This window comes from Hydractinia symbiolongicarpus, chromosome 6 (assembly GCF_029227915.1).
Source record: "Hydractinia symbiolongicarpus strain clone_291-10 chromosome 6, HSymV2.1, whole genome shotgun sequence".
Lineage (NCBI taxonomy): Eukaryota > Metazoa > Cnidaria > Hydrozoa > Anthoathecata > Hydractiniidae > Hydractinia > Hydractinia symbiolongicarpus.
The window spans coordinates 20,615,061-20,639,202 of NC_079880.1; the positions used below are offsets into that span (position 1 = coordinate 20,615,061).

The 24,142-nt window shown below is 33.5% G+C and overlaps 2 protein-coding genes across 2 annotated transcripts; both read right to left on the reverse strand.

The window, feature by feature from the left end:
- Positions 1-528: 528 nt before the first annotated feature.
- LOC130647471 (ras-related GTP-binding protein C-like) lies at positions 529-10,699 on the reverse strand. The gene is made up of 16 exons (XM_057453338.1): positions 10,653-10,699; positions 7,046-7,119; positions 6,844-6,921; positions 6,628-6,754; positions 5,878-5,979; positions 5,158-5,214; positions 5,010-5,079; positions 4,289-4,361; positions 4,116-4,155; positions 3,531-3,605; positions 3,286-3,350; positions 2,765-2,842; positions 2,310-2,408; positions 2,139-2,188; positions 1,824-1,870; positions 529-917 (listed from the first exon to the last, which is right to left on the reverse strand). The coding sequence occupies exons 1-16, from the start codon at positions 10,656-10,658 to the stop codon at positions 822-824; spliced, it is 1,137 nt and encodes a 378-aa protein (XP_057309321.1). The 5' UTR covers positions 10,659-10,699; the 3' UTR covers positions 529-821.
- A 1,029-nt stretch (positions 10,700-11,728) lies between these two features.
- Positions 11,729-19,314, reverse strand: LOC130647478 (glyoxalase domain-containing protein 4-like). Its single transcript, XM_057453348.1, has 10 exons — positions 18,925-19,314; positions 17,067-17,174; positions 16,345-16,394; positions 15,844-15,964; positions 15,271-15,412; positions 14,238-14,288; positions 13,666-13,745; positions 13,389-13,589; positions 12,378-12,464; positions 11,729-11,898 (listed from the first exon to the last, which is right to left on the reverse strand). Exons 2-10 carry the CDS (start codon positions 17,154-17,156, stop codon positions 11,830-11,832), a joined length of 891 nt encoding a protein of 296 aa, XP_057309331.1. The 5' UTR covers positions 17,157-17,174; positions 18,925-19,314; the 3' UTR covers positions 11,729-11,829.
- Positions 19,315-24,142: the final 4,828 nt, after the last annotated feature.

Below are 24,142 nucleotides of genomic sequence, written 5' to 3' on the forward strand. Positions count from 1 at the left end.
TGGATAATTTTAAATATATTTTTTCAATTAGATTGCTAGGTAACAACACTTGCAGAGGGAGAGAAAACGGCTCATGCATATTTATGCACCTCGTACCCATCCTTGTTCCCCAGGATTTGTTGGCAGATGTCAGAGCTACTACCGCCTACAGGAACCTGGTACGACTTCAGCAAAAATAATTCAGCATTATTTTTTGATGTCAAATCACTTCAAATATTTTTAGTTACTGCACAACTTTCATAGTCATAGCGTTTGTCCTTCCTCGAATTCAATAAGGGGGGGGGGGGTTACTACTTTTTCCTCTACAAACGAAACCCAAAATACGCCATAAAATCTACATACATCTTTCGTACATACGATTGTTGCCACGCATGCATTATTTGGAAAAGGTTATTTTATTTTGTTTACAGTGCGGCAGCCATCATTGCTACAAATATTTCAGGTTTTTGGATTTCCACGTTGGATTTTCTCGAAACAGAAAATCGCAGTTACAAAATTGACGAAATTTCTTGAAAAATAATTACACAATTTCTATGTTTAATTCTTTTCATTTAGTTAATATAATACATTTTAGAAAATATGACAAAGTGCAACTTATGACGTCAAGAAAGATGGCTACATTTTGTGATGGCACCTTACCGTTCCTCTTTTTTAAATTTTCGACACGTAATCAACTAAAATTTTTGAAAATTCATTCTTACTAAAACTCTTGGAAATGTTCCTAAAATTTCGGATGAAATAGCCAGCCTGTACAAATAATTATATTTTAAGAAAATATTTTCAAAAAAAATTACTATAATTTTTTATACAGCTGGACTGCATTACACCACAACAGCTTCTCCTTTTAGTGAAGAAGACCTTACAGTGCCGTTTCTTGAGGAGGCTGCGTCACGTGACTGCTGACGTATTTCGAACACCTGAAAAATAGATGCATGTCAATGTCAATTTCACATTATCACTGCAACAATAAATCATTTTGCGTTCAGCGGCATAATTCGCCAGCTGTTGAACCGGTTTTACAAATGATTAGGTCATATAAAAACCGTCGAATTAAACGATGTTCTTCAAGGTGTAATGGCTAAGTTGGCTAAGGCGTCACACAGTGAATAGTGAGGGCTGCTTGGACCTTCGTGTGCACATGCGTGTTAAAAGCGATTTTGTGATCTGAAGTTGTTCTTTAGGTCACCAAATTAGGCGACGTCATTACTTTTACGGTCAGCCAAAAAAACAATTTCAAAATTATATATTATATTATATATGGTTGGAAAGAGGAGATCAAGGGGGTTAATAAAAATGTAAAAAACATATGCTGAAAATTTATCGTTCGTAAGATATTAACATTTAAAGTTTGAATAAAATATAGACCGTTAATTTATACTGACCCAGCTTAAAAATGACTATAACTTGGTCATTTGTGCTCTTTTAGTGCTGAAAAAATTTTTGGCACCCATTTTTTTTTTGCTTATATACTTGTGAGCTAAACATCACACGAAGCTTTTTATCACAACATAGCAGCCCTTACTAGAACCCAGAGGTCGTGGGTTCAAATTCCCCAAAGGCAGTTTCCCCCCCCCCCTGCCAAAAAAAAGAAAAAAATTGCGTAAAAAAAGCTCGTTGATGACGTAGAAATCACCCTTTCGGACGTAGTTAGTTATATAGTTCGAAGTTGGAAAGAAATGCTATCCTTGCAAGCGAGAGAGTAATAAACCGCCATCTTTGTGATATGTTTTGGTCAACAATAACAAACACGAAGGTAGATTTTTTACGCCACCTTCAAAAATCACGGGAATCTTATTTGTTAAAATTAACATAAGCATACTTACTTCTTGTATAGCTTGTCGGAAACAGTGAAAATTATAATCGATTAAACCTAAGAAAACACACAACAAAAAAATGAAAATTCAATATGGAAGCTTATTTGGTGCGAAAATAGAGAGGATATCTCTAGATAGACGAAAAGAAATATCTGGGTTTCGACATATTCTGTAAATTTTAATTTTTGACTTCTCCAAAGTTTTCGTTGACCTTCGTACAAGAAGATTTATCTGGCTGTTAGCACTACAACGTGTCTCCCGAGTGAACATACAAACATTTTCATCAATGAGCGGTGGTTTTTAAAATAGAATTATATAACATACCATGTTTGCAAAAGTTTTCTTCTCTCAGGATGCAAACCAATGCTAAATATCTAATCGAAAGAATTATATAACAATAAGCCTTGACAGACACACAGACTTGCAGGCACTCGTACGCAAGCAGACACGTACGCATGCAGACAGACACGAGCACAGACAGACAGACAAAGTTACCTATTAACTTCTCGAAGATAGCACACGGTTGAATTATTTAAACGTATAACAGACGCTGATTCTGTGTCGTAAGCATTGGCGTCGCCGTTGTCTCGCATTCTGAAAGAGAGATTCAATACATACAAATCCTCGCGTAGGTAACATTGCGTTTTTAACCATATTAGCCCCCCCCCCCTAAAATTAATGAAACAAAGCAGCTCTACTACGACCCATTACAATCACAAAATTGTTAGGCTGTGTAGAAATTGAATATAGTGGACTTGATTATCTGGTATATATATTTGCGATAAAACTCAAATAACATGGTTTTACTGCGTCGGTATCTTGTTGAATATATATTTTTTACTAAACGAACACCGACCGCTTTTGATATTGTATTGCAAAATACAAAACACGAGGTCTGTGTTCTTGACCTTCTGATTTATTCTACAGCCATTGTTAAGCATACAACTTACCCATATATACATGATATATCAATTACAACATCTATCATATCACAACACAGTTCATATGACTGCATATCAACTGGTGCACTATAATGTAAGACAGAGAAAGTTACTGTAAAGTCATTCATAGTAAGTTAGTAAGTAACGGGAAGTTTTTAGGCCCTTGCGGATTCCATTCTAATGGCAGACTCTTCCTCCCTTCCGACTGTAACTATGTTACATTGCCGCCAGAGTTACAGCATTGCTGTAACTTGCTTGCCTACCATACAAGTCAGTAGCGGTCAGTAGATGGCACCAAATGATTTGACAACACTGCAGGAGTGAGGGCTCGAACCTGAAACCTTATGATTACAAGCCGAATGCGCTAACACTACTCCATATCCGCATGATACGCTGGATTCGCAAATTCAATTTGCAGTCATTTTTGTATTACTCTTTAAAAAACTGCAAGCCAATGTGTATGAAGATTTTTAAGTCACCCTTTTCGTGGGATTATGTAAATCATCTTCACATACAAGTGAAGTACTTACCTATCCGTTGCAATGTATATTTTGGAGACAACATCAAACAAGAAGGCTTTTTCAATTCCAGAATGCTGAAAATAGAAGTGAAAAAAAGCTATACAACGAACACCAGACGAATTTTTAGAAGAATTAAGAAATTCCTAATGCGGTGGAACAACTAAATTGTTTCCTGTTCGTTGAATTGCAAACATTGCTGCTATAAAACAACACAGTACTATGATGAGTAGGGAATGTTTAATGTATGCAGATACCTGAATCAAAATATTTAATAAGTTTTCCAGAGTTGGTAATTGGACGATTAATTTCTGTACAACTTTGCTGAAAGCCTGAAAAAATAAAGCTAGTATTAGAAGAGCATAAATTATAGATGGTGACGCTTTTACACAGCATCGTCTGTGTAAAAAATGCATGAAATAACTGTTTTTTCATCTTCAACAATACACACCACGTTAAAGTTCAGAAGAAACTTTCTTCCAAGGTTACTTTTTGCTTACGACAGTAATTCGCTAAATGGGAGGTTTAAAGGAATAACCGCAGTACGTTTTAACAGCAATAAAATACGGTGCGAAACACATAAGCATTCACAGAAAACTTTGAAGGAAATATTCATAAGGGTTTAATTCAAGCTTAGCTTAAGGTACGTATGACATGAACATAATTTATTGATAAACTTAAAACATGATAAATCTCAATATTTCGTTGTTCCCTCTTTTACTAGAATTTTGTTAACGTTTTTGGTGGTCTTTGGGGTTTGGGGTGATGAGAAAGCATTTTGGGATCGGGCGACATGAAGGTAATTTTGAAAATATATAAAAATAAAAATACACAGGATATACCTCAAATACTGAATGATCATAAATACTTGTCAGATAAAAACTAAAAAAGAGAAAAAACAATCTTAATAGGCTGATGATACAATAAAAACACCCAGTAAACACCATAACAGTAAAGTTATGGTTTCAATTTTAATAGTGTTCTTCATAAGAATGTGACTTATAAAAAACTTTACCTCAGTTGTAGGTTCTCTAAGCCCGCATCTTCCAATTCGCCTGTTGCTCTTTGATGGATATCACGCTGTGTTTCTAGGTAATAAATATGTTAAACGTGAATGCTTACTTTGACCCATTAAAATTAAGGTGGGGGTTGTGGGGTCATAGTAAAAGGCATATATATTTATTAAGAAATCAAAGTAAAATGTATTTTGTAGTCTTAATTAATGCTTTTAAAGTCGTACTTTCAGGAAAGTTGATTGATTTCTATATACGATTTACCCCAGTTGAGTTTTAATATATAGTTCTTATATATCTTTTGAAGTATTTTTAATGCTCTATTTAAAGAAATAAAGGAAACACAGAAATTTGAAATTTCATTTTTTTGCTGATTGTAAAAACGATGATGTTACGCAGAAACCACACACATGTTGAAAACAAACGCCATCTAGTATTTCTTTTCTTCTGACCTTTCAGAAAACTTGACCTTTCAAACAATTCCTTCTAGCAAGTCTCTGCACACAAAGGACATGTGGTCTTCACTATTATTTTGACTCGTCAAAGTTGCACGAGGATAAAACAGTTATGATTTGATGTTTTATTCTAAACTTAATCTGTAAGTATTTTTAATCAGAGTCATTTAAGATCATTGAAAATTGTGTAAAAGTTGGGTATCCTATTCACTGGCTTAATCATAGTCAAAATATCACAACTGGAATCTACCAGCATTGAATCACATACCTATTTTGTGATCATCTGTCAACCCATCCACTTTGTGAATAAACACTTCAAATTTTATATTAGGATTTACCTAAACAAATCAACATTTAAAATAAAGCAAAACAAACAAACAGAAAAGGTACAAAAACGAATTACTAAAGGTTTTTACTTTGTATGCTCGTGTAACCGTTTGATGAAGTTTAGTGAGTGCGTCCATGTAGTCATCCTAAAAAATAATATAAATTACAATCACTTTTTTTTCTTAATTTTGGGAACAGAAATCTTGTCTCATTAGTAAAAATGTTGGAGGATATGTTTTGCTATGTGGCATCACTTATAGGAAAAGCAGCCGTTCAATTTCAGTAATAATTTACTTCGGTAGTTCTTTGGCAGAAAGAATGCCGGAGACAATAGTCAAAAGCACTAACTAACAGGTTTCAACATTCATTAGCTGATCATGTTGTCTTCCTTCACATGTTGATCTTGTTTAAGATAATCATTTGGGCATTGAGACAGTAATGCTTTTGTATTCTTTGTTGGTTGTTGATAGTAAAAAACTTGTATTAGGGTGATCTTTGTTTTGTGCAAATAATTGTAGTAATAAAAAAAATTACCCTATGACACTATAATAATCAAAGTGGATCTCTTGTTATTGCTAACACTTTAAAAATTTATTTGGCGATTGCCAAGTGCCAAATTGAAATCCAAAGTTTATCCTGTTTATCCTAACATTAATGTTGTGGCATAAGTCACAATATTTACATACAATTGTTGGTGCTAAGTTTCCTGTATTTGGTAACTAACCAAATGTACTGCCCGCTAAACTGAGCCTAACAAATTAAAATATGAAACATGAACAGAGTTTTAAAAACAAAACCGTTAAATGTACCTGTGCATCAATCACAAACACAAGTGATCCACAACCACTGAAAATTTGATCCGAGTCAAAATCATGACCGAAAAAATCTATTTGTCCAGGAAAGTCCCATATCTAAAGAGAAAAATAATAGACAATGCTACAAGAAGCGGGGTTTAGATAAAGTCCAGTCCTTTGGACATGATTGACCAAGTCAATCTCTCACATACTTGTTTTTTGCTTTGGATTGAATTGGAACAGAAAAAATATTTATTAATTTTAATTTTCACTATTGCTTTGAAATAAAAATCAATTTTTTTTATGAACTTAATTGGTTATTCTCCTCAGATTATATGTTTCCATCTAAAAACATCTGAAAAAGTTGAATTCAATTCAACTTATACTTTGAATGGAAAAGACCAGAAAATTTTCAAGTCACATGTTTACAAAAAAATGTCTTCTCTCATGCACTGGAAAATTTCTGATCTGATCAAATCAGTTCTGAGTCAAAAAATTTGTAAAATGAAAATTTTCCTTTACACTTTGTAAGAAAGTGAAACGAATAGTTTAAAATGAAAGTTAAAATATTCTCCATTCCTTGGATGACTGACAACATTTTGTAATAGATGCACATGTTAAAAACAGAAATAAATTATTCAGTTTCGTCATCTTTCAGCAAATTTGCGTGAAAATAAAAGATTTGGTGTTTGCCCCTTGGATTTAAAAAACCTGCACTTTACTTAATGAGTGAAGATCCATTAAATGGAAAATACATGTACTCACCCTAAATTGAACAAAAGAACTATTTGAGATATCATCTTTGACAATTTTATTGGTGCTTTCAAGAAACAATGTTTCATTTGGTGACATTTTATGAAAAACAACTTTTAATATCGATGATTTTCCACTCCTAAGATAAAGCATTACAAATTATAAAAAGCTTTTTCTAAACATCACAACATAAAATAACAGTTATAATTATAATATGAAGATTTTCACCTGCGTAATCCCATGAGGAGAATTTTTGGTTTTTGTTCATCTGTATGACTATTTAGGTCTTCTCGATCTTCTGAATAACTACAAAAGAAGTCATAGAATCTTTGCTCTTATATAAAAACAAAGACATTATTATTCCACCTTGCAAAGAATAGCATTTGTGAAGACGATGAATGCTTTTTGTTATATACATTTGTAAACATACCCAAATTCTTTTGGAAAAGAACCAACCACACTGTAACTACCACTGTTACCAAAGTTCTCATCATCATCGTAGGACTATTAAAAAAGAAATGTTGTCATTTCAAATTTTGTATTTTAGTAAACTTTATTTGACTGGTTACATTAGGAAAAGATACAAGAACCACAACGCAATCTACTTATATAAACCAACCAAATTCGAACAAAGAAATAATAACAAACAAGAAAGGAAATTCACATTTAAAAAATAAATAATATAATTAAATCCACCAACACAGAACCTAAATTAGCAGTGTGAATACGCCTTAAATAACTGTAGTTTAAATTTAGAATTATTAAAGTTTGATGGTGTTTTTTATAAATTAAATATATAAGTTTGTCTGGCCAAAGTGTCAACTTTTCTTGACATCAAAATAATGAACTTCCGTTTAAATTTCTAAAAAGACTACTCTAAACTGTTGTTTCCAATCTGGAATTCTTTTGATTCACTGCATAAGCACTCTATTTTCTTTAACATGGAATATGACTTGTTTTTTCTCTAATACAGAGATGCAAATCAAATATACACCAATAGCTACCAACTATAACCAAGACCTAATTACTACAATAAAAAACAGGTGTTCTATGTCTGTGTTTTCCAAGAGAAATCAACTTTGACAAAAGATGACAGAATATATATTCCACAAAACCTTGCTCCCAGTTTAACAAAGAGATAAATCTTTAAATGATGATAATAAAAAAGGTTCACAATCTTAATTTCTTCTGGTTTTGCAACTGCAATAAATTTTTCAATTATTGAACAAATGTCTAGTTTCAAAGTGCTAAATATTCAAATATTAAGATAACTGATTGACTATTGTATAGATTAGAAAACTAATTTTAATTATTGGAAACAACTAATGTTTGGGTTACCAGTTGGACAGCAGTAAGTTAAAATTAAAATTGATTTCATTTTCTTGCTAATTTTCTCTGTTCACTGGCAACACTTACAAATTATGGCACCGCAGATGAGTGTTTATATATACCTCTTGCACTTTTTGCAGAAGACCAGGGTTCGATTCCCTCTGGCAGCGATTCAATATGGGCAAGTAAATGTTACCATAGCCCTGGGCTTATCAAAGCCACGTGATGAAAATTGGGGAGATGGCGCACTATGTGGGACGTTGGATGTTGCAGGGAGTTATCTTGTAGAGCGCAGACACCAATTGGATCTGCGTAGCTCAAAATGAGCATTAAATACCCTAGGATTTCTCATTGAGGCCATGGCCCATGCTGGAAATAATAGAGAGGGTATGTTCCTTCATATTGTAAGGCTAGCCATGTGAAATATGCACATCTTTCTCTCACTAGATGGCTATGTCATGATATCCTGAGTCTTAAGCCTAGCCCAAGCCTATTACCAATTTCACCTGTACCAAAATTTGTGCACTTTACAGAAGAGACACCCTAAACATTGCTGGGGTAGGTCAATGATAAAATTTTTTTGGTGTGGTAGGGGTATGGCATTTTTATCTATTGTTTTTTCTGTAATCATTTCAGAATTTTTTTTCACCGCATATGCCCTCCTCCACAAATACTCTTTGTTAATTTGTGGATCTTTCATTGAATAAAATACATCACAGAATTGAGACGGAAATCAAGGAACTAGGACATTTCAGCAGATTCTTAATTTGCTCGATCCTATACAAACACCTGCCTTTTTTTCCTGCGTTTTTGCAAATTGTTTTTAGGGTAGCTTATTGTCAAAACTATGAAGTCCAACACCATTTCTTCATGAAAAACAATAGTATATCATGCTGTACCAAGTGGAACACTTATTACACAGTATATACTAAACATAGTATGTAGCAAGTGTTTAAAGCAAGATTGACATGTCTTGCTGTCACTAAACAATGCAAAATCAATGGTCAAGTTTGCTAGCTAGCATAAAATGGTATATACAATTTCGCGACTTTTTTACAAAAAAAAAATAGTATATATATATCTTGCGCTTTGCGTTGCACCACCTTGTTGTGGGTTATTTTGGAGATTAAACATAGCCGGACACCAACAATTAACAATAAAGTTAAATCCCAACCGCCTGCGTATCACAAATAGCTTGGAAAAATGGAACCCGGAATGGTACAATTTTGCCAGCTAGGTTTTTTAACTGTGAAAAAGAAAAAAGATATTCTGGATAATCTATGTAACTCAGCTTAATACTTCTTCTTTAAGTTTCTTGTGATGTGCCTTGGTAAAAAATTTGGGTTTACAAGATCTATAAAAAGTCTGGTGAATTTGTGCCACAGTCCCCAGGTAAAAAAAGAGCAGCGAAACAGAAGGCTGAGAAAGATATGGTGCAGCCATTCATGGAAGTTTGTTTCTCTTATCCAAACCTTGTATCTTAGTACAGATGAATTCATAAAAGAGCCGTAAATCAATAAAAGTGAGTGTTAACGCTTCACTGTGGCATGAACAAAATTTATTTCTTCCTGGCGAAATTGTACCTATGGCAGTTAGGGACAACTGCAAATTAGACTATTCCTCCTAAAGAGGCTATGATAGACAAATTAGGCGAAATTTATCTCCTAACTAGGCTATTGGCACTAAATTTGCTTATTACAGCTTCTGGTTTGTAGTCGCACTGATCTTTAAGGTTAAAGATAGATATATAGATAGATGTATGCTAATGCGGTCTTTGTTGTTTTACAATAGAAGTTGTCTATCGTGGACACCACTGTGTAATTTTTTACAGGTGTAACAGGTATTTATCAGCAACAAAGACTAAAAATGAAAAATATAAAAAATTATGTAATAAAAGTCAAGTAATAATTATACAAAATTTTGCTGTTTTGAGTGTCACATAGCCATTTTCCGGCAATCTAGGGACCTTAAAACCCAAAATTTTTCCTTCAGAAAAAACAATGGTGGTGCCTTACGGAATGACTAACCTAAGCAAAAGTTGGGTATAAGAAAATGATAGTCCCAAAAAAACTCTGGATACGTCACTGGCTAGCCTTACTAATATTGAGTGATATACCCTGTCTATTATTTCCAGGAGGGGCCATGGCTTAGATCATTTAGATCATGGCCTAGAGCATTTAATGCTCACTTTAAGCTATGCAGACCCAATTAGGACCCGCACTCTACTAGACAACTCTCAGCAACATACAACGGCCCACAAAGTGTGCCATCTTCCCACTTTCCCTCACATGGCTTGGGTTAACCCCAGGCTATGGTAACATTCACTCGTTTTCTTTGATTCCAAGATTGGCTAGCTAGGTCTCATATTTTCGTTGCTTAGTATTGTTTTCTGGTTTTAAATTATTTTATTGTCCCTTGTTACTGAGTTACTGATTTCCATTAATAATAACAATATTTAATTAATTTGTACTGGATAACACCAGCTTTTATTCTTTTTGCTGTCCTTTCTTGCATTTTGGCCAGTTCTAATTTGTGTATGAATAAATGCTCTTTTTTGTACGAAAATTTTTGTGTATAGATAAGTAGATAAGTGGTGGGTCATTGTGAAAAGAAGATCATAAGAATGCTAAGAAGGCTTACAAATGCTAACTGTTTACAAATAAACCAGGAACTAGAAAAGAAATGTGTACTGGCCACAAAAAACTTACCGCCATCTTTGCTCTATCATGTGATTGTTGTTGTTGTTTTTTTTGTCTTGAAGTATGATCATTACTTTGAAAATAAAGACCACGGCCCCACGCACGTGATAAGAAAACGGTTGGAAAAAAGGGAAGACCTTACCTATGGGTTTTTGAGAAACTTGCTTTTGCGTATCAGTTGTCCTAACGTGCAATTGCGGAATATATTTTTGCTGATGTTAAAAGATTAATAATTTTATTAGAGGTAAGTATTTTATTAAACAGAAATAAAGGTATTTTCAAATGAGCATTAACAAAAAACTCAATGCGCTACAGGATATCGAAGCTGCCACTAGATCAGCAGGCCCATTCCAAAAAAATCTGATAGCTTGCATTTTCCCTACAAACCTCTCACCTTCTTTAAAAAGTAAGAAACCTGTTTTCAGGGTTGGACATTTCGGTGTTTTTGAAGATGAGTTGTTAGCCGTCAAGTTCATGCAATCAATAAATCAATAAATCGTTAAACATACATGTGCATAGTGTGCAACCTTAAACTTTATTCAATTGCAAAATTACAATAGACCTTTTCCAAATTCCCTAATTATGCAAAACTCAATTAAAGAAGTTAATACTAAAAATGGCTCATATCCCTAAGTTCCTTAGCAAGGGGTAGAACAATTTGCCTAATTTCGTAAATAATTTTATTCGCTAAGTGCCTCAATTCCGAGCTGAAAGTTACGGTCAAACCCTTCATATAGCCGAGTTTCCTAACAATAACCTCATTTTCAAAATAATTATTTTCTTTAAATCTAAATAAAATCCAACCAGAATATTATATTGCTCTGAAAACTTCAATTTCATAGTGATAATTTAACATTCTATCTGAGTATTCTTATTTGAAGAGCACAGAACCATTAAAAAAATTTGGATGACGTCATAATTATTATAATTTATGAAATTCGGGAAAGGTGTATTGCTTTGTTTATTCAAGATCTAAGACGACCTCATTTTAAGAGCCTAATGCCCGAAATATCGCCGTCCTTACTTCAGAAAAGAAACAAAACGTCCTAGGAACTTTAAGCTTATAAAAGCAAGACAAAAACAGCTTTTATGAGCAAGAATATATTTTTCCATTTTATTATAATTATCATTTTTATATTCGTTATAAAATTTTAAATTTACAAATTATCAAGTATTTCTTTCCCAATCATTTCATCCGTTCCTCTCTTTGCTTTCTTTTTTCGAACCATTCGTCACTTCTATCGGCTTCTATGGCCTAATAAACAAAATAACATTCTAAATAATACGCGTTAAGACATGATAACAACAACATGCGGACTATGGTGTTCTACCCTATACAAAGTAGTGTTACGTCGCAAAGAAAACCACTTAAAGAACGAATACAGAGTTCCTGTAGAAAAATAGTTCTAAACTGCTTGATTTGAACTAACAGCTAGCATATAGAAATTTCATATCACTCGTAAAGACTACTCGTTAGCCTGTGAAACAGTCAATGAGAATTCGCCTGTCGCTACTGGCGGCTACCATTTTGGCTCAGAGAGCCAAAAGGGCATTTACAACTTTTCTGAGCAAGTAAGTGCTGTAGTCGTACATCACAGCTTTTTTAAAAATTTTAAGCTGTGGATGTCAGTCTTAAATTATGCGAAACTAAATTAGGCAAAATTTAAAACATTGATACTTTATTTTTTTCTTGATAACACCATATTGCAAAATTTATATAGAAGGACGACTTACCTTTGTCAATAGATCGTCACCCTTTGGATCAACTTTGGATAGTGCAGAAAATCCTTCTTCGCCGACAAAACAAATTTCATGTCCATCCTGAAATTTCAGATAGTTAAAACTGATCTAAGGATTCAAAACAAATGAAGTTACGCGCATGCGCGGATTTTGATTTTAGTATGCTACAAGATACAAGAAGGAAAAAGATAGAGCTTCCTCTAAGTTTTTTAAAGCCAAAATTAAAGAATTAGGAGTATTGAGGAGAAGAAACGATGTTTGTTATGTTTTGTATTTGAAATCTACAAAATTTACCCAATTATTGCTATTTGCTATTGGAAATTTTACTACGTGTAATGTACCCTATAAGGACTAATCAAAAAGATATTAAAATTAAAAATAAAAAATGAGAAGATTTTTGAGGTACTCGCAAGAAAAAGAAAGTTCTGTTCTTGATCAAAAAAAATAAATTAGATTTAGAAATATACTTTAGAGAAATATGTTTTAGAGGGAGGTTTTTTAAAATAAAGAAGTATTGAGGGAAATTTTTAAAGCGAGGGAAAGGAGCTTTAAAGAGGCTTGGCAACCCTGAATTCAAGAATAAAATAAATAATTCATCAACATCAAATTATTTATATCGGCACATGAAGTAGTCAACAGTTAAAAATTTTTTTTATAAGCAACCCTGTTCAGAAATTTGATCCAAAATGTTCAGGCCTCAGAGCGAGCCAAAAATTAGGCAAATTAGTTAGCAAACATTAGACCTCATATCTGTCTCCTGAACACTGTCTGAGCTGAGCAACTTGCTCTCTACACCTAACAATGTTAACCCTGACCGTAAAAGTGAGGTTGCTTATAAGCGTGGGAATAACTTAACTGTTTTGGTGAACGACAGCAGAACTGGTAATTAATCGGCTTTGGACTCGTTCTGTACAATACTTTTCTTCACTTAAAACCTTGTTTAAACCTCAATTTCTTATCTTCGTTACCTCAACATTATAATTTATAAATACCGAACTAACTTACTGGGTCAGCGAGAATAACAACTTCTACGGTGGCTTTACCAGGTGTGTCTAAACTGATGTATGGTGTTAGAATTGTTTTCAAGTTTTCATTCATCTTCTTTTCGAGCGGTTTTAGCTCTTTACCAGGACAAGCAAAAGCGATACGACCAAATGCTTCCGCGTGATCGATTTTTTCACTCGATTGCACCAGTCTTAGCTTGCACTGAACAAAAATAAGATACTGCTACATAGATGAGATTAGTCAATAATTTACAAACATTAAAAGAAGAAATGCATACCTGATCGTTCCCATAATCCATTGTGATCATATCTGATGATTCGCTTAGCAAATTCATGCCTAGTAAATTATTCCAGTATTCTAAAGAGACATTTGTTGATCATATTTACTCTATTATTCTTACTGTGAGATCAGCACCTCAAACTCAGAAGGGTTACTCCGGAAGGAGGGATAATGTTTTTAAAAAAGCTGGTTCCACTGGGAAAATTCTAAAAGATTTTACAAAAGAACACCCTTTCAATACTTACGTGTTCCAAACTGGCGATTTTTTGTCATTCTTACTGCCTAAAAATTATGACATCACACCTGCTGCTATATTTAGCCATTTTATACGTTATTGATCAATTTGACAAGACGTTTTATCCAAAGGATAATTTATCAAAACAGCTTTTTTTCTACATTTAGCCATTTCCTATTCTTGGTATTTTCGCCCTTTTTATTACTCTACCAAAATAATTGGTATTTACTGAAATACTCAGAGATTTCTGTTAATAAGAAAGGCTGCCAGACAAAAGAGAAAAACAACAAAGAGCGCACAATATAAAACTAATAACTGTTAAGATAAGACATCACCTTTCGATGTTTGAAGATTTGATACTCCAAGAGACACCATTGATACAGGGTCTATGATGAAATTATTAGTAACTTTTGTAAAGAATTCAAGTATTTATGCATCTATAAAGAAGCAAAAATCTGTTACTTTTGTGATTTAGGAATTTCAGTGGACGTTTTTTAGTGCTTTTCATATCATTTAGAACTCTAGCTACAATTAAATTGCAAATATTTATCTTCTCAAATATTAATTGAAAAAAAATCGATTCTCTTCATTTCTCAACTTTTGTACACAAAATTTCACCACTTAAATTAAAAATAAAAATAGATGACAAATAAACAAAGACTTTACGCATCGAAACAATGCAGTAACATAAAAATGTCACCACCAAAAAACTTCTTTCCTTAGAATCATCTGTTCAATCATGGAAAGCATAAAAAAGCACATAAAAACCCACAAGTATGCTATTTGTAAAAAAACATTCAGTAACTTAGGGACTTAGAAATCCTGGCTTGAAACCCAACACAATTCCGACTTGTGTTAAAACTCGCCTTATGCAAATTCAGACTTGTGGGGTAAGTTTAAATTTGCTAGCACAAAAACAATGCTGAAACATAACGAAGGAAAAAAAGCATTTTTTTTCTAGAGGTTAGTTAAGTTGTCTGTTACGCTGATGCACACAGCTTTTTAAAGCTTAAATGAAAAATGTGTCAATTATTTTAAGCTTTACTTTTCTGTTTTTGTTTCAAAGTAAGGGCCAGCTAAAACAAACCTGCATTTACAAATAAATTTAAACATTGCTTACATCAAACAAATATTTCTGCAAAAATTACTTTTACTAAGTTTTATATTTCTTATATTGGAATCAGAAGTCATGGTACATTTAAGCATTGTCTGGAACTTTAAACATTGTATGTGCAAAGTGAAAAGAATTAGACTCTCAGAGCTTATTTTCATAGGACCCAACAGACTCACATAACATAATTGACGACACCTAAAAAGACTCGGAAAACAGATTTCAAGCATCAGAGTAATGTTAAGTAAAACACATACCACCAGTGCTGTTGATTGGGTGCACCCTAAATTTGTATCCATCAGGTGATAACAGCTCAATGGCTCCATCATCTTGTTTTACGTAAGGATAATTACTTTCCGATATTCGTGATTTGATGTCATCCAAATTGATACTTAAACCCTGAAATACAAGTATTATCACTAAAATGGATCCTCTGATTGCAGGTTTAGTAAGAAAATGATCTGATTGAAAAGGGCTATAATTAAAATTCAGCTGACTATGAACTTCACTCTCTAAAAAACATAAAAAAAACCATCAAGTACACAGCCAATAGTAATAAAACTCATTAAAAATGATTTCTATCCATTATATACATCTAATTTTCTTAATAAAAAACAGGAAAACTGACATCCCACTATTTTCAAACAGAAGTCCGTAAAAGGGAGAAAGTTTAGCACCTTCCAAATAACAGCCAAAACTAAACACTTTTTCTTCACTAAAAAATGATTGTTTACAATTCCACAAACCTAAATACAGAGCCTCAAAAATGGTGAAAAAAAATAATACTTAAGCTTAATTGTATGGAGAAAAAAAGAATAAATAAGACCTACCAAAAAATCATTGCCCACTGCGTAATGTTTGATTCCATAATTGTAAGTTAACTCGATAACAAAGTGATCTTTCTCATCACCATACCCTATCATAGTTTTGCTCCATTTGCCATCATAAGGTCTAAAATCACAAATTGAAGACAAACCTTTTTATATATACTCTGTTTAATAAGTACGGGATATTAAGTCCCATTAAAAAAGATGATTTTGTAACTGAAGTAAAGATTAAAATAAAAATAGTATATATAAGTAAGATGGTGTAACAGTAGCTCTGTTAACATCCAATCAGGGTTGAATCTCCACTCTGGTGCATTTTAAATGTAGTGTGGTCAGCACATTTGAAACCATCTACTGACCGGAAAGAGGCATTCGTGGTGGGCAAGCAATCAATGCTATATGCATCCAGGTAATGTAATAATACATATAAACAAAATAAAACACTTCATACAGATAAGTTTGCAGCACATAATACAAAAAAAGCAAAATCTATAAAAAGCATACCCATTACACGCTGCTTCGCATCCCTTTTCAAATTCTTCATGACGCAACACCTTAAGTGATCACAGTTTATGTTAGCAATAGTATGTACCATGTAATTAAATAAGATGTATTTTGTATTTTACGTTGTATAAAGTTTATATATTTCATGAATGTAATTTTAACTTTGTAAGTCATTGTATACTGGTTCCCAGGTACAACGAGAACAAAAACGTAAGAACAAAAAAGCATAATGCATGTCATAAATAAACAAATATGCTTTCAGAATTATTTACATTTCAAGATTTGTAGAATGCAAGTTAATACAACGTTATGTCATGTTCCAGGCAATATGTACCATAGTTGCAGTCAGAAAAAAAGGAATCAAGCACATCGAACTAATTTCTCCATTTCTTACCAACTTTAAAGATATTTCTCTTAAAAATGATCAGATTTCCTAGGTCACCTAGTTTTAACAAAACAATTGCTTCAACATTCCTGATGAGTTTTTATTTGATAAGATTTATTTCTTAAATAAGCATACATAGAAGGCCAGTTTTCGTCAGTAAGCAGGGTGCTTTCGACACTACTGTTAAAATAATTAACCAATATATTTTTTGTGGTTTTCTATAATTTTTGTTTTGTTTGGTGGTCTCTAGTTATAGCCATTTCAAATATGATGTCAGTTATTGATATTATTGATTCTATATTCTATTGTTTATTATATTCAAACAAAATAAACTTACTCTCATGCCCAATATATTCTTAAAGAAGTCTATATTCTTTTTTCTGTTACCAATTTTTAAAACAAAATGTAATGCTCTTCTTGTTGACATATTTAAACGCTATATTTTCTAAAAATGAAAAAACAAAAGTTATATGTTATATATGTATCATTTCTTTGGAGCTTGGGAACAAATATGCAAGTTTTAACACATTCCTGGATTTGTTTAGGTGTGTGATTCATTGCACACAAAAATTCATATATTTTTATTATCTGTCCTTTAAAAAAAAGAAATATTCACCGCGTGTTAGCTAGAAATTCAGTATTAAGGCCAGGAAAAACTTTTAAAATTTTATGGTCCTAGATGCTTGAGGTATTCTGATACTAATTCTATATAACACCAATTAAAGATGACAAATCAAGCGTTTTTTATTCAGAAAGTCAGTAGAGAACTTTCTTTATCACTAGACTATCGGCAGCATTGATAAAGGACAGACACGCAAGCTTAAACACCCACTGGTCAAAGTTGTAGGATGGGCCAGGCTCTCAACCTAGCACCTGGATTCACACAACTTTGTCCAAGGTGCCTATGGGAAGGATGACACAAAATAAACAAGCAAAAAGAAAAGAAAAATATAAAAAAAGGACAGAAGAAACAACAAATACACGTTTCATCGTTGATATTAGAAGAACTTTATATGGCCTATGTTACGTCCCCATGGTTCTTGCCTTTTTGACATTGAGCCCGAGCACTAGCGGCTTTGACATCAGGAAGAAAATTGTGGGGATGTTTCTTTCTTCTTTTTGTTTCTTACATGTTGCAAAATAATGCTACCACAACCACTACTTCTATAGTGCTACTAGGCATTTTATAATTATTCACAAAATTAAACTTAGTTGTAATAATATACTCTTTTTAGATTTTAAGATTTTAATCAATTTATTGCTTCCATCTGGGTCCGTGAAAAAGTTAATTACTTTAATTGCTGTGATCTGATTGGTTAATTTCGATCCTCTAATTATCTATTCAAATAATAAATAGCCAAAGATGATTACGATCATTGCCCGTCGATGACAGCTGTAGCTGTCGAAACGTAGCCTAGAATAAACTCGCTTGTTCATGACATGATAATATTTATATTATTCAATGACGATGACTGAACAGATAAGTGGTAATATTTTAAAAATAATTTACTCTTATTTTTTTCTACAAAGTTTTTGTGGCAAAATGTTTAAGGATCCTTTTTTCGCTATCCGGGAGGTAACGTAAACTGTCTTTAATCCAAAAAATAACATAAAATGGCATCTTTCAATGAGAAAGCATGTTGTAGACATGAAAAATGTGACTCTATTATATATTTGCTTTTTTATTTTGAATTTTACTTAAAAAATCTTAAATTACTATATAATTTAATAACATAGTATAACTGGAATAAGATGCTTTTTTTAAGTTTTAAAGCTTTTTTTAAAGAACAATGCTAAATTTTGTTCTAAAATCATCAAAACCCAATGGTTTGGAGATTAAATATGACAAATTGTGTTCTAAATTCTTTAAACTGGGACCGTATAGAGCTTAAAGACCATCATATTTTGTTCTTAAATCATCAAAATGTGATTGTGAGAAACAACCTTTTATTTTTCTCAATGTAACTTTACTTTTTTTGCTTATAATTTTAATTTTAACCGTGGTATATATGCATATTTTGCATGGCTAGCTGGCTAGCCTCATCCTGTCCATTATTTCCAGGAGGGGCCAGGGCTTAAATAGGGAATCCTGGAGTACTTATTGCTTACTAGGGAGTTGTTGTACTAGGGAGTCTACCGATAGTAGTAGTATTTATTTTGTGTGAGATAACTATATATTTACATTTAATAAATACCTATGAGGAGACTTCTACACATTCTCACTGGGCTATGGTAACATTCACTCGCCCATATTGAATTGCTGCCAAGGGGAGATACAAAATTCTTTGATAGCAAATCTTACTATGTTTCATTACCCAACACAATGCGTAATAAATTATCCTCGATCTAAACTTGCAGGGTCATCAATCGTCAAAGCATTAGTTACGGTTAGTGTCTGCAGCCACAAAGCCCTGCAACCATGCAGCTGGCTGGGGGAAGCCATGCAGCCTTGCATCTATTATGTAGCAAAGAAACCATGCAATGCAAATACCAGACCTAAAAAGGTTGTCAATGAAAAGTAAACAAATAAAGCCTCAATTCATTTATTAAGCTAAAAAAGTTAACTTATGTTAATGCCCTAGTAAATACATTCCACAAGACGCGCGGAGCAGGACCAATGACTGAGATGGATGGATGGATGGATGGATGGATGGATGGATGGATAGATGTGCATATTTTACATGGCTAGCCTCACAAATATCGAGGGATATACCCTGTCTATTATTTCCAGGAGGGGCCATGGAGAGTCCTACAGTATTTAATGCTCATTTTTGAGCGACGCAAACCCAATTAGGGCCCGCGCTCTACTAGACAACTCCCGGCAACATCCAACGGCCCACACAGTGTGCCATTTTCCCAATTTCCCTCACATGGCTTGGGTTAACCTGGGGCTATGGTAACATTCACTCGCCCATGTTGAATCGCCGTCAAGAGAGGAATCGAACCCCGGTCTCCCGCACAGAGTACGAGAGCTATAACCACTAATCTACGGCATCATAAAACTAAGGAAAAACAGTAGTGTGGGATGATGCTCTGCATACATTGGCAGGTGTGGTTTTCACATATGGCAGAGTTAGGGCAAAAAGAGGTTAACGACAGGTGTGAGGTGAGGTGGAGAAGTTGAAGCTCCTGATTTTGCGGAGAAGAAAGAATTAGGTTAAGCGGCGAACAAACAAGCAAAACAAAAATTATATTATTATTATAATTACAAAAAGAGGTTAACGACAGGTGTGAGGTGAGGTGGAGAAGTTGAAGCTCCTGATTTTGCGGAGAAGAAAGAATTAGGTTAAGCGGCGAACAAACAAGCAAAACAAAAACGAAACCAAAACAATCACAGGAACAATTTCACATGCGCTGTGGCCTTTCATAATGGTAGCGTAAGGGGGGATTTTCACGAAGCGAATTGAACGGCGAATTCGACGGCGAATTTTATCTGAGCATGCGCAGTTTTGTTTGTTTTGATTTTGCATCAGATCTATTTTGTCCACAACTTCGTGGACAAAATAGATCTGAATCTATTTAATACCTGTTCTCCGGGGATAAAATTTAATGAACATTTTGATGCATAGCAAATGTTGCTCGTGTCGCCACCTTCTGTAAATGTCCCGGGGGGCAAAATTATTATTGCGGCACATTTGTGTCTCGTGTCACCATATCATGCAACAAATATGTTGCAAAATCATTTGAGGCATAGTGTAATTGACCAATGAAAATGCAGGAAACTGTAAACATTGCTTTTCTTGAGGAGTCTAAGGGGGGCTTCACACTAGAATAAAGCATGCTAAGTATAAAAATAAAGCATGCTTCGACTAAAGCAAGTTGCAAGTAACATTAAAGGGAGATTTGTAAACAAAATTTAAAACAAAACGTTCATGTTGTTGTTTTTCTCACATACGAATGAACTTTCACTTTCATAATACCCGCTCAAAAGCCTCACTTTTAATACTCAAATACTTGTGCATAATTTTTATTCTATTGTTTTATGCACTTATAGCAGCTAAAGCAAAAATAAAGAGTGCCTCGAAGCACTCTTTATTTTTGCTTTATTTAAAGCATGTTTAAAGCAAGTAAACATAATTTGAAAGACATTTTAATAAAGCAAAAATGCGTTCACATTATTAAGCACGCTTTAAACCATGCTTTAAATTTATAGCATGCTTTTAAAATTCTAGTGTGAACCCCCCCTAACATCAAGTGAAGAGAGAAGGTAGGAGAAAACGCAAAAATGTCGGAAGAAAAGAACAAATATCTGACGAGAACATAAAAACAAAAGAAGCCATAAAGCAGATCTTGCTTTATGGCTTTTTAGTAAATTCAATGGTGCATACAGCTCTTGTAACCTCAAAAAAACTTTCCACTCCCTCCGCATCCATTCTTCGGGAGGTAGGAACATTTAAATAAAAGCTTTTCATAAAACAATTCTGCAGCAAATGAGAAGTGGCGTCACGAGAAACAATTTCATGCGCATGCTGCGAGACATGTTGCATAGCGCGCATGAAAATGTTTCTTACCTTTATTTTGAATTATTTCCAGTAATACGACTTTTCTCAAAAAGAGAATAAACACAATGATGATTGCGTTTTGATTGGTTAACAACAGAGTATGGGTAATCTATACACCCTCGTCCTCAGGGATTTATGCCTTTTTAATATAACGGTGAGAAATATTTTTCGTCGTCATTTCGCTTATGTCAAAAAGGCATATTTTTTTATTTTATTTATTATTTTATTAAACGAATATTTATACTGGATATACATGTCAACTAAAAGCTGTTATAAATATGTGTCCAGTTAAAATATATAAAAAGACATTAAAATATAAATATATATACATAAATAATAAAACCAAGTATGATAGACACACAAGAATCAAGGACTGGTCAAAATAAAGAAGTCGGGTGAAAAAGAGTTTAAAATAACCTAGGAAAAAAGAAGGCAGAGACAAACTGGGAAACCAATTTAAAGACTGGCTAAAGACCTAAGTATTATTAATAAAAACTAATTGAAATGTTCATTTAAAAATGTTTTAAAATCAGACATGCCTAAAGAACGGGCCTCTAGAGGAAGCGTATTATAAATTTTTGCTCCCATGAAATAAAAAACTTTTTCTGGCATACTCCGTTTTAATTTTTGGAATAGTAATCAACTTTCTGTTATTTCTCGTGCTCATTTCATGATTTTGAGCGTGAAAATAGTTCTGAAAGACATTTGTTGCAGTACCATCAAGACTCGTTTTGACAACCAAACACGCACGTTTTTTATTTTCATTTACTATTGATTTAAGCCGATTGTTCGGATCACTATAATCTCTACAACTATACACAACACGCAAGGCTCTCCTGTGCAGGGAATCCATTTTGTTATGCTGAGTGTTCGTGAGTGCCAAGAGATGCAGCCCACAATAGGTGAACATTGGCATCACCATACTTTGATAAATTGACTTGGCGGTTGCCAGTTCGACTTCGTATCTGATTTTCGACAGAAGGTTTAAACGAGATGAGGCTTTCTTATAACATTTTTCAAAGAAAGTATTCATCGAGAGCGAACTTTCGATAAGGACACCAAGATACATATATTTGTTTGCTATCAGGACGTTCTGATGGTCAACTGTGATGTTAAAGTTGACCAGCTGATTTTTTACTTTCTTTGATGTTTCAAATAATAGAGCCTCAGTTTTTTCTTTCTTCAGATTAATTATAAGTTCGTTTTCTTTGCACCACGATGAAACGGCATCGAGATCTGCGTTCATTTTCCTAGTTATGTCTTCAACGTTTTTCGAATTGCAGTACAATACGGTGTCATCAGCATATTTAATGAGCTTTGAATATTTAATGACATCGCCAAGATCATTGAAAATCAGCAGAAACAACAGAGGACCAAGGATAGACCCTTGCGGTACTCCAGAACATATATCAAAGCTTTCAGATTCACATTGATCAAATTTGACATTAGCTGTACGACAAAAAAGATAATCTGTAAACCAATCTAGTTCACGATCATGTATTCCATATTTCGGAAGTTTCGATAGCAATTTAGAATGACTAATTGTGTCAAATGCTTTCGTAAGATCTATAAAACACGCACCAACCATATCTCCTTTATCAACATGTGAACGAATGTCATCTAATAATATGGTAACTGCTTGTTCGGTTGACATATCCTTACGAAAACCAAATTGACGTGAATACAAAAGTTCGTTTTTCTCCAAATAGCTGTAAAGCTGATTATGAACAATTTTCTCAAGAATTTTGGAAAGAATTGGTAAGATTGATATTGGTCGATAATTGTCCAAAGTAGATCGAGTACCAGATTTGTAAACCGGTATAATTTTGGCATTCTTCCAGGCAGTTGGTATAATCCCAGTTGATATCGATAGATTTATAATGTGACATAAAGGATGTGTTATTGAATGCTTCGAATCTTTCAGTAAAGCGGATGGAAGGTCATCGTTACCAGTGGCTTTCTTTCTTTTTAATTTGCTAAGGTGATCACAAACTTCATCTGGAGAAACGTTTTTTAGATGGACAGGGTTCCCACAGACCCTGGAAAACCTGGAAAACCTGGAAAATATACCACTTTTTGAAAAACTCAGGGAAAACCTGGAAACGCACCTGGAAAAAATTTTGACCCAGGGAAAAAATATATGGCATTTGCAAGAGACTCAGGGAAAAAAAATTTTGGTAGCAAGTTGAACTGAAGTTGTGTTACTATTATTTCATTGTTAGCTTTTCAGCATGATTAATGGTGTTCAACCAAACAGATTTATGCAACTTTTAATTTTGTTTATATAGATACAGCATCTCTTTTCTTCTGGCGACACTCTTTATAATATAAACAAATTGTTAATGTAGTTTTTTATTCTGTAGCTTGCATGTGATTTTAAAAAGTGATAAAAGTTTAGCGATTGGTACTTGTGTAATGCAGTTTGTTGTAATCTATGGTGTTCTGTTCTTATTTTTTGTAAGTTTTTAGTTCTGTTGTTTTCTAGTGTATTAAAATAAAATATGAAAGATCAAACCTATTTCTCAAAGGATTGGCTGGATGATCCAGACTTTAAGGAGTGGATTGTATAAACCAAAGATAACACAGAGGCTCGATGTAAAGTTTGTCATAAGACGATCAAGTTGTCAAATATGGGTCGTCAAGCCTTAGTTAGTCATACAAGTGGTAAAACTCATAAAATGCATGTAGACCGAAGGCAAATGTTCTTTAAAGCAAAAACTATTAGTAATAGAAGCGAACAGCCTATTAGTATTGAAGAGCCAAGTACATCTAGTGATTCTACCTCTACATCTAGTGGTTCTACATCTAGTCAAATTCAGTCAGTTCATAAGACTAAAGCCACAGAAGAAACTTCACTTGAGTTGCTATTAAAAGACAGTCAAAAGCAGAAATCTGAAATAATTTGGGCCTT